The sequence below is a fragment of the Poecilia formosa genome, unplaced genomic scaffold (assembly GCF_000485575.1).
Source record: "Poecilia formosa unplaced genomic scaffold, Poecilia_formosa-5.1.2 Scaffold1, whole genome shotgun sequence".
NCBI lineage: Eukaryota > Metazoa > Chordata > Actinopteri > Cyprinodontiformes > Poeciliidae > Poecilia > Poecilia formosa.
Window position 1 is genome coordinate 681,817 of NW_006799940.1, and position 11,548 is coordinate 693,364.

Below are 11,548 nucleotides of genomic sequence, written 5' to 3' on the forward strand. Positions count from 1 at the left end.
AGGAAGGAAATGTTTTACACTTCTCATGTCTGTTCTGCCTCTTTACTCTGATCCTTGTAAATAAAGTCAAATGTACATTTAAATCTGATAAATTAAATGTTCTCCTGTTTATTAATCACAGTATAAATAAACGTAACTCTTCTAGAAATATGGATTTTACTTTAAGGTACCAGAGTAAAGGGGATATGATAGAAATCCCTCCAGTTTTCAGAGATTTATTGGTTTAACTATGCACCGTTTTCCTTTAGTTTATCACATGAAATTTCAGTGAAATATGTGCCAGTTTTCAGTTGTAAAGTGAGAAAATGTAGTTTAAATAGTTTTGTGAGATGAGTTAAAGGTTTATTCACCGTTTCCATGAGAATCACGACTGACACAAAACGCAGGCGCCCTTAATTACCACTCAGGCAGAATGGGCAGCGTCCTCCAGAGCCTGAGATTTCCTCCAGGCCCCCAAATGTTGGAGCCCCATAATTTGATCTGAATGTGATTACTGTCATTTTTTGTGGGAGATTTGAATAATGCTGCACTTAAACCATTTCACAGCTGACTGGGTTCAGTTTGGAAACGCAGCGATCGCTGGTGTTCGGATCCGAGTTAAGCAACCAAAACGATGAAACCAAACGGCACCGAGACGCTTAGTGGATAAAATGTTTGGAGGAATTAGTGAAGATATGCAGCGTCACAGAAGTCACATGTTGTAGAATCAGAATATTTATGTTTAAAAATGAACTTCATGAAGATTCTTAGGTTTGTCTGAAGTTAGGAACTGTACAAACTCCATGAATGTTTAAGTTTTCTTCAAATGCGAATATAGATCATATTTCTAGTTCAGTTTAGTTTCACAGATCAGAAAACAAGATGAATTTTATTGTCATCAGCTTCACAAACATTCATAACTGTCCCCTACATCACGATTCTTTAGGGATATCTCAGGACATCCAGTCATCGTCATTATTTACAGAAATTATATTTTAAAAATCAAACCTTTATGCGCTTTTCACAATTAGGTTAAACAAAGTTATTAAGAGTCAGACTTTGTTTGCCAAACTTAATCATCTCTGACAACTTTTAATTTCAGCATCAGCAAAATTTTCTGATTGCCTTCAAAGTTTCACTTTTCAGCTATTTGACACATTTGGACAGAAATCTTTTTCTGTCTTTTCAAGAAAAGGAAGCTAACGCTAACTGAGCTTCGTTCACGAATTTAAAACAATTTGTTGCATTAAAGTGTTTCTGAACAACATGGGGGCAAACTGACAAATAAAAATTATTTCCTTGATGCTATTTGGCCAGATTTAATTGAAAGATGCTGTTGAATTTCTTCGACAACATAAACGATTAATTTTCAATTAGACATTTTTAAATTCTCGTTTCATTTCTACAGAGGATGAAAGTCTTTACACCTCACTTTCATTTCTAACTAAAATTTAAATTTTACAGCAACAGTGAAATAATCAGAAAAAATACCACAATAAGTAATAAAAAATAAGTGCAATCTGACAATTTGCCTGTCAAACTGTGTTTTTAGGTAAAAGAATAGTTTAAAAATTCTGATATTCATATTTAACTTGTTCATAATCATTCAGGGTGAATGTTAAGTCTATTAAATTTATTTGCTATTTATTTTTTTGATTAAGGAAATTCCACATTTCTACATTTCATTTTAATTTCCTGCAGGTGAAGAACCAAATATTTTATCATCAGACTGCATTTAACTATAAAATATCTTAATTACATGAATTATGTAATTAATATAATTTGACTTTATTTTGTTGTAATTTTGAGAGGATTGATCTGGACTCGGTTCTGAAACTGAACACATGACTGGACCGTATTTGACCTGAACTGAACCAAACTGGATACGACTAAATAAACAGACTTTGTATTTGTTGTGGATTAAAGCTATTTAAATAAAAACTAATAACTGAATTCAGTTTTGTATTGGCGTGATGGATTGAAGCTCACTTTTTACGTTACAGTGAAATAAAATCACCTTTTCACCTCATTCTGCTTATTACTTTTCTTTGGTTGAGGCCCACATTTCATATTCAGGAGATCTTCTTACTGTTGCAGGTTCATGCTCAGACTCACACACAGACACACACACAGACACAGAGTCAGGCTGGAGGTGGCCTAAGGGTAGAGCTAAATGAGTGACAGGCTGTGCAGGCCGAGCCCAGCTGGGGTTAGGGGAGTAGGAGAGGAGAAGCCGTAACCCGGGGCAACACTCAGGGCTCTCGCTGTTGTTTTCTGACGACTTGAAACACTCCACTGCTAAATAATGAATTTCTAACAGGCAGCACCAACACACACTGTTGGAACAGGTCTGAATCTGGGCATCAAACATCCACCACCAAACAACCACCGTGCAGGCAGTTCTGCAGAAACACACACACACACACAGGCAGATGGTTTATCCAGTGCAAGCCTGCAGACAGCGCTATTTATGCAAGCCAAAAATATAAGAAAGGGTCTTTGTTTGGTGATTTGAAGTTTTTAAATTTGGAAACCTTGAAAGAAAATATGGAAAATATCTGTTGCATGTGCAGTTTATAATTTCTGCCACAATACTATTGAATAAAAATGTGCCAAAAACAAACAAAAAACGTTTAGGTTTTCCTAAAAATGCCAAAACAAATGAAGTTCAGACACGTTGCTCCAAACAAATAATGTAAAGCTGCCTGATGTAAGTGGATTCCTGTCAGATAAAGACATGCAGTTTTACTGTAATAAGGTCAAGTCTAACGAAAAACAGTTGAAGGCATACATTTTTCATTTTACCTTTAGTTTGCCTGATTCTACTAATTTCTCTAACATGCTTCAACCAAATTAAATGTTTAGACTGATATTATTACAGGTTTAATCCACTTTGAGCCCAAAAGGTTTTATTAGTAAAATCTGCTTTCCAAATGTTACCACAAAAGAAAATCTATTATATATGCAGTTTATAATTTCTGCCACAAAACTGCACCAAAAACAAACAAAAACAGATTCAATTTCCTTAAAAATGCCAAAACAAATGAAGTTCACACACATTTATCCAAAGACGAGGAGTTAAAGTTCAGTACGTTTAAAAATGTTTGATTGTAGCAGCTGGATTCCAATCAGATAGACATATTTTTGCTTTAATAAGGTCGAGTTTAATAAAAGCGAAAAAGGCATACCTATTTCATTTTATCTTTAGTTAGCCTGATTTTAATACACACTTCTATTCATTTCCAACATGCTCCAACCAAATTACATTTTTAGAATGGCATTTGTCCTCATTATTGCAGGTTTAATCCACATTAAGCCCAAAAGGTTTTATTAGTGAGATCCGCTTTCCAAATGTCACCAAAATGTTAATTGGTAGATCAGGCTTCTGAAGAGACACCAAACATCTGAGTTTTGCACAGGCTGGGCTTTTGGGCCCACGCAGGTAATACGAGTCAGAACCGTTTTAACATGTAATATTATCCTCAACCAATAAATGCACCGCGTAATGTGCTGCTTTCTGTAAACGTAATGCGACTCAGAAAGAAATATCGACATTTCTGAGCTCTCAAAATTAAATTCCTGCATTTTAAAACCTTAAATTTAAACGTTGTTCAAAGAAATGTTGAAACCAAAACGCCTGTTTTGAAGGTTGAGGTGGAGTGAAAATAAAGGGCCAGTCCGTGGGACTCACTTTGTGGCCAGCAGCATGTTTTTCCGCGTGTGCAGCTCGTTGGGGTCCGCATGTTGCCGGTTCAGGTACTCGCTCACAGCTTTCGTGGGAAACTCCGTCTCGCAGATGTAGCCGAAATCCCGGGCCAGGTGCACCGCCTCACCTGCGGGGAACAGCGGTTAGCGTACGCACCAACAACACAAACACGCACTCTGGATCTAAAATAGTGCAAAAACTAACATTAAACTTCGGGATTTTTTTAAATAATGTAATTCATAGGAACTCAATCACTGATTAAAAACTCAGGTTGTTATATTTTTTGGACACGTTTTCAAGCGACATATTGAGCAGGATTTTGCAGTTTAAAGTGAAAGTTCAAGTCAACATCTTTGACCTGTGAAAAATGCGAAGCTTCTCTTGTCCAAGTTGAAGGAACACAAGCTAATTAGATAACACTAATTATTTTTTTAAAATTGTTTATTTTTCATGCAACTGGACGCCCTTATTTTTGGGAGCATCTGGTGATTTTGCACTGATTATTGCAGAGTTTTGTTGGATTTTTAGGTGTACATGTTACAGTTTTTTAAAGGAAAATAGACAGCAGTGTCGCAGTCACCTTCTACAAGAGATGTTAGTAACGTGACGTTGGCCGCTTTACGTCTCCCAGCTGGAAGATTCAATCCGATCTTCTCCAGCTTTTCTCTTAGGCATTTTCCACCGTTTTTAGACTTTGCTCTGGAGGGAGAGAAAAAACAAGAATTCAATAAAACGTAAAAAGTAAAAACTAACATGGAATAGCGGAGTTTGTACCTTCTCAGCACGCCTCCTAGCAGAGAGGCGTTGAGGCACTCAGGTGGAGACAGCCTCCTCTGCACCTCCCCTACGGTCACTTTGTACTTGGAGGTGGAGCTGAGCAGCGACAGGCGGCCCGGTACCGAGCAGAACACCTCATTAATGTTGACGGTGACTCCGCCGATCAGGCCGTCCTTGCCGAGCATCAGGGAGCCCACGTTCTTGGGGGGCATGGGGACTGAAAGAGGACGGTGACATGGAGTTACAACACGTATGTGACAGTTTAACACGCTTTAAATGTCTTATTATTGTTTTTTAGCGTTTCCAGTGAGGTCGCGCGCGCTCAGCAGGCGGTTTGGCCTAATGAAGCGCCCACGTGCCGGGCATTTGCTGTTATTTAATGTCGCGCGACATTCTCATTATAGTATTATCGATTGTTGATTGGCTCGCGTTCTCAGATCGCATTAACCACCTCCCAGTTTCCTCTCCACGGCCAGTTTACCACCGGAAGCCCCTCCGCCCCGTTAATGGCGTCAAGCATCCAACCAACCAAGCGGACAACCGTCGTCCGGATCCGTGAAGCGGCCGGGGCAATGGAGCTTTTTCTTGTCTTTCTTCCTTTCTTTCCCCTCCTGATGGCTCCACGGGGGATAATACCGCAGATTAGCTCTAAACGAGCTCACGAGATCTCCGTGAGCGGTGCCATTTATTACATCAGCGGCTTAAATGCCCCGCGGGGAGCTCAGTCACTCAACATCCCGTAACTAAATCACCGCACATCATCGCTGCAGCCTGTCAGCAACACACTGCCTGCCAGTCAATATACCGGGGGTCGTTAACTCGGCTCCAAACTGCTCAGCGTGGACTGGGGGGCCACCGTGGCCCTCAGGAGCCAAAATACAGCCACGCTAAAACTAATCTGAACACAAAGCATTCTGCAGAAACCTCCGAGTCTTACACAAAAAACGAAAGAAGAACAATAATCGAAAACATAACAAACATGGTGTAAAATAGCAACGCATTGTTTAAATTAAACTAGTCAACTTATAAATTTTACAGTTCACACAGATATTTAGATAAATAGTATGGAAGCAATGCTTTCCTGCTATGGAATGAAAAATAGAAAACAGAGCGCGTACCTTTCTTAATTACCGATTGATCCAGGATATTGGTTCCGTTGGCGTCTTCGATGGTCTGTTAGAACCGAGATAAATACAAACCATTACAGCCTGTTTCATACAGAATTACTCACGATTTAATAACTAAACAGTCAAGCTCTGCTTAGCTGGAGGGAGAAAAGAAAACAATCCATCAGCCGCACCGAGTGGAAGAGATTTTTATATTCAGACCGGATTTATTAAATAAATCAAGTTTATTTGTGTTTCACGTCTCAGCAACGAGGCAGTTTAAGGTGCTTTACGTCATAAAAACTTTTAAAAATTGATAAAACCAAATTTTATTATGAAAATCTGCAAGAAAGTATTACCAAACTGGATTCAAACATTTTAATTTAAGGGATTTTGGGTTTTCAGTGAGTTGTTGTCATAAAAAAATGTCTTGAGTATTCAAAATAAAATCAATAAATTAAAGAATAAATGCTTGGAAATACAGTTCCATAATTTTGTTAACATATAAGAAAACATGAAAGCGTGGAGGGAACTGGGTGGTGAAATGACAAACAGCTCATGATGGCTTCGCCCTGGGGGGAAACGAAATCCTGCACAGCTGAGCATGAAGCCAGTTTCTCACAAGACCTTAAAAATAAGACAAAATAAAAGGAAAATAACCTGAAATAAAACTCTAAATAAATGAAATAACAAAAATAAAAGTAATGGCATATTTATTCTGCAGTGGTCAGAAAAGAAGCAGAAATTTGTTATTTTTGATGTCCAACATCACTAATAGCCCACGTTTTAAGTTCTTGATATATTTTACTGGTTATTTCTTAATTTGGTGAATTTAGAAAAATAATCACATCAGTTAGATTTGTGCTGTGCGCTCTAACGCAAGAAGCCAGTTTTACGCACGTATCCGAATCTTTCTCTTTTGGAAACAAGCAGCCTGGAGATGGTTTATTTTAGCTGCGGGCCTTTTGCGGGTCAGACTACAGCTGAAAGCGTCCAGCCCTGAGGGAGCCGCTCTCACTTCAGCCACCTTAACCCGCAAAGATGCGCGAAATATGCGGGGCTTAAGAGGAAGAAAACACCAGGAACAACCGCCTCATCTCGGTTTGTATTTGGTTGTTTAAAAATAAGAACGTTGTTATCCGCATTCATAAGGATTTTGTGATGAAAAAAAAAAGAAAATAGCGGCTTTCAAAATAAATAATGAAATGTTTAAACAGCTGAAATACAAAAAAAAAATGTTTATCTTCTCGTCAACACGGCGGGATGTCCAGGTTCTGTAAATCTGAACATTCAGTTTTCTTCGTCTCACCTGAACGTCCTCCATGCCGTGCAGACCGTGCAGCAGTCCGTCTCCCATGCCGGGCTCCAGTCCCGGATGTGCGGAGTGCAGCAGCACGTCAGGCCGCCGCACGCCGCCGTAATCCCGCCGTGGGTCCAGCCCGGAAAGCTGCGGCAGAGATGCCCGAGGCTGCGCCAACAGAGCCGAGCTCTCCATCCGGTCCCCGGCGGCGTCCTGCCGCTGACGCGCGCCCCATGCGCCCTGCTGGCTCTGATGGAGCGAGTTCAGGGAGTACGGGTCGCTGACGTGGGAGTACGGGTCCTGGCTCTGGTAGTGAGCGAGCGGCTGGTATGGCGGAGGGAAGTATGGCGGCTGGAAGTCCGAGGAAGGCGCATGAGACAGCGGCGGCGCGCTGGAGTAAGGTCCGGCGTGCGACACCGAGCCCAGCTGGGACAGGCGCGAACTGTGGCTTGAGACACCGTCATGCCGGTCCTTTAACAACGTGCATAAAACAAACATTAAAAAGTTACACTTTGTTAGAGGACACACGTTTCAAAGCACTGAAATCATCTTAAAACATGACGCTCCCGGACAAAAACACATGAAAAAGCCTGAAGCGGAACTGTTAACACCTGGTTTACAAACCTTCCAGTGTGGAGGAAAACTCACCCCAGTGGAGTAGGGATGAACTAACATCTGTAACGTGTGCTGGCAGCCGATGCACGATCAGAGTGAAATAACACAAACCAGGACGTGTTCGGTCGGAGGAAGACAAACAAACTCATTCCAGGTGGAAGCCGAAGCCTGAGTGTCTGCAGGCAGGCCACGCAGAACCGTCCTGAGCCCGGAGCTGCCGCCGCTCTGAGTGACTGTGAGCGCCGCGCTCCCGCCTCTACCCCCGGTGCTCGGTGTAATTGTTATTCATGACTGAGACTTACAGGAATATTAATGCGCGCCGTGGCAGGGGACTGGCGACACATGGAGCGTGAAGCCGTCCGCGCAGCCGTGAGTGACGTTGAAATCCCGTGGAGAGCCGAGAGGAGACAGAAGAGAGGAGTCGCTCTCGGAGGAGAAAGTGGGGATTTCCCCTCGGACTATTGGCACTTCGGGGACAAATCTGACGCAGTTAAGCACGTCTTCTCGCACCAGGAGACATTATTGCGCCAATAATTTCAGCGTAAACATTTTGGACAACGAAAGTCAGACATAATTCACGCTGTTTAGGATTTCTCACCCGAATTTTACCCCAAATGTCAAACAACCAATTTATAAATCTAAATCTGACTTCCAGATGCATTCCTTTCTTCCTTTCTTTTGTTTTCCTTCTTGCAAACCCTAGACCCGGCGTGGCGCGTGAATGGTGTCACGAGTTTAAAGAAGCGATTAAAGTTGATGTCGCGGGGCTTCGCGGCCGCTCTTTGCCCTTTTTGGATGACTTGTTTAACAACATTCCGTCCTCCCCTCCCCACGCACCGTGGGAGAAAAGACATGTGCTGCACGAGACAAGGGCTTCCCACCGGGCTCGAGGCTGCAGTGGGCCTCGCGCGCATTGTGCTCCAGTCCATTCAGCTCGAGCCGGTTCAAGCATTTCTCCCCCAGCGAGCGCTGCGTAAATCTCCTCCTTATATCTCCGTTTCTGCTCCTTTTTGTCACATTGTTTTAAAAATAAAAAAGCGAATTTTTGCTTTTGGATGAAAGTCAAAAATATTTGCATGTTTTTACAAACTTACACCCTGCGCTGCTTCAAATTAGATCTACTTTCCAGCAAAATTCCAAACCTTAATTTAAACATTTTATTTGTATTTCTACATTTTTGGCTTTTCAGCACCACTTTTAATCACCCTGAAGTTTTTAATTTCAGTCTGAAATCGTTTTTGATGTTACTAACCAGTGATTAGCTGTAAAAGATTGAAAAAGAAAATACAAACGCTAAAGATATTGCGAACTACATCCCATATAAAACAAAAAGCAAATACTTTAAATATTCCAACAACTGAAAAAATTTCACGTCCTAATTTTACAGCATTAAAAAAATCCCACGCAGGCCTAAAACCTGTCAGAAAAACACTTTAGTTGCACAATTTTTTTGTTTGTTTGTTGTTTTTTTTTAGCATTTTTCTAATCAGTCCGCCAAGCTCCCAACGTCACAAACAGCTGGATGGAAACGTTACCTCGTAAATATCTTCATACTTGACATTCTCAACTAGTTTCCACAGCATGGTCGCTTCTCCGGTGTCGGTAAACCGAATGCAGCCAAGTGAGGAAGGGACGTCTCAACTCTCGTTCTCTCTCCTCCCTCCCGCCCTTCTCCTCTTCCTCCCTCCGCCCTCCGTAATAATGTCAGGCAGCCGGGCGGGCTTTGTGAATGGGGAACCCCTGGAAGGACTTCAGCTCTGTGAGACGGAGCTACAGGGCGTTCTGACAGCAGCGGGGTGCGTTTGTGTTTGAGCAGCGAAGAACTGCAGAGGATGCATGTTTTATTTAGCGGCGCATGTCTGCGATGCACCGCCAGCTCACGGAGAAAGAGAAATCTGTTTGCTGTATTTCTGTAACATTATGACTTAGAGAATTGGAATGAGTTTGAGATTTTCTGGAGAGAGTAGATTGATTGAAACAACTGAATAATTCAATAAATAATTATCCCCATATCATCTTATCACCGTCTTAGCATTCCGAAAATAGCTTCTGGTGATTATCGTATTGTTTATCACTTATCGTGATAATATTCTTTACATGAGAAGAGTTTTGATTTATCGTTGCCAAGATAAAGTCCAAATATTAATGTTTAAACTATTGTCTGAATTGATAGTTTTACCATTTTCTCCACTGTCTGTTCAATGAAAGCATCAAAAAATACCAAAAATATTGAAAACACATTTAAAATGTGCAGCTTGGTGATACAAATCACACATATTTATGTAACTGGCATCCTAAAAAAGCGTTTTACAAATGGAAATGTTTTTAAAGAGCAGAATTTTTGTTTGTCGGGCTATAATTGCTGACACATAAGATGCATTTTCAGTATAAACATGCAAAAAACCTTTGCTAATGTTGAAAAAACACAATTTTGTAGTTGCGATGTCTCCATTAAATAAGAAATTAAATTAAAATCACACCTGAATAAGTTTCTAAAAAACACAATCCGCCATTATCCTCCATCTACTTCCTTTCGTCCCTTCTTCATGGTTTGCGCCAGTAGTAACATCCGGTTGTGGATCACATGACCAATGTCATCGCAGTTTTGCAAAAATAATCCAATACTGTTACAGCCAAAAAAAAAAAAAGAAAAGAAAAAAATCTTGCGCCAAAACGTTTTATTGCAAAACAAGAGTTTTTTTTTCAAAAATTTATTTTCGAAATGTCAAATTGCGCAGTTATAGTCCGTGGAAATGCAGCTATTGTCACATACAGACACAAAAAAGATCAAACGAATCGTTTTTATCATCACATCAAAACTTTAAGTCGTATCGCCCAATCACTCTAGGTCATAGAGTTGTGAAGAAAGTAACTCAACTTTTACTTGCCATCTTTGTGTAAAAATAAGATTAATTTGATGATATGAAGCATTTAACATGTAACAAAAATCAAAAATAGAAGAAAGAAGCAATAAATAAATAGCTTTCACAACAGTGGGTGTTAAACATGCAACATCGGGTCAGACATATTTACTGCAGCGGCAGCTCAAGGTTTGCGGAGTAGAATTTCTTCTTGGACTCCTTTGGTCCATGTTGAGACATTTTTAACCCATTTTTTTTACAGTGCAATCTAATGCAACAACAATGAATTAAATTGATTGCACAAACTTTGTTTTGATTCACAGTCACATTATTTATTGAATAAATATAACTTGGGACACAAAAAGATGCAAAATACGCACAGATACTTCATTTCAAAGTTGAATTTAAATATGTGTGTTTAAGCTGCTGAGTTAAAATAGGATTTTTGCATAAAAAGTTTTGACACAAGTAGATAAAATGACTACATTTTAATCATGAAATCCAATCTTTGAAGGTTTTCTGCACGTCTGCAACTGCATTTGCAAACCGTGCAAATGTATTTTGTATTTGCAAACCTGTTTGAGTGGATTCCAGCGCTTTGTGACCGCCAGGCCAGCAGAGGGCAGCATCTGTAAAGTCTGCTTAAAATTCCTCCTACCTCTTTACTGAACTTTCTGATTATTTTTATTAATATTTTCCATTATTTGGATATGTGAAGTGCCCAATTTTCTTCCCTGTTAATTCCGTTTATTCTCCAGGTTGACATTTCTGATATGTTTTGAAAAAGAAAATGTATTCAAGTAAATTTTTGTACTCAAATGACACACACTGTATGAATGTTATTTATTTAAAAATAGCACATTGCATTGTTATTATGAAAAAAACAAAACAAACAACAAGTCATGTAGGTCAAAGCTTACAGAGCAGCTTAAGAAAACCAGCAAGATTCACAGCTTTGTAGAGCCGCCCCCTGCTGGCCATGAGGCCACAGGACAGCTAGGTAAATTCAGCAAAAGTTGTGTTAGCAGAGTGACAAGTTAAAGCTAATTTAAAAATGTGCTGCATTTGTCTGAGTGGGGAGATCTAATAGCATTTAATTTATTTATTGTATTTAAATGCTATTAGTTTTTTTGTAATGACATTAAATCTGTCATGAAAAATGTTTGAGAAACAAATGATCTTTTTAAGCATAGTATAATGAAAT

The 11,548-nt window shown here is 40.0% G+C and overlaps 1 protein-coding gene and 1 long non-coding RNA gene across 4 annotated transcripts in view; one reads left to right on the forward strand and one right to left on the reverse strand.

Moving 5' to 3' along the window:
- The window catches only part of tfap2b (transcription factor AP-2 beta), an 11,415-nt gene extending 2,138 nt beyond the window's left edge, over positions 1-9,277 (reverse strand). The window contains exons 1-6 of one of the 2 annotated variants that reach the window (XM_007576030.2): positions 9,019-9,277; positions 6,878-7,339; positions 5,581-5,635; positions 4,460-4,679; positions 4,266-4,384; positions 3,671-3,812 (exon numbers count right to left, since the gene is read on the reverse strand). In XM_007576030.2, the coding sequence (XP_007576092.1) occupies positions 3,671-3,812; positions 4,266-4,384; positions 4,460-4,679; positions 5,581-5,635; positions 6,878-7,339; positions 9,019-9,066 (1,046 nt within the window). In that variant the 5' untranslated portion in view covers positions 9,067-9,277. Of the gene's footprint in view, positions 1-3,670; positions 3,813-4,265; positions 4,385-4,459; positions 4,680-5,580; positions 5,636-6,877; positions 7,340-7,516; positions 8,948-9,018 lie in introns of those variants that run through there. The other variant, XM_016666449.1, reaches the window with a different exon arrangement.
- LOC103154716 (uncharacterized) overlaps positions 1-11,548 on the forward strand; it is a 74,249-nt gene that overhangs the window by 48,812 nt on the left and 13,889 nt on the right. The gene's annotated exons all lie outside the window — the stretch shown is intronic.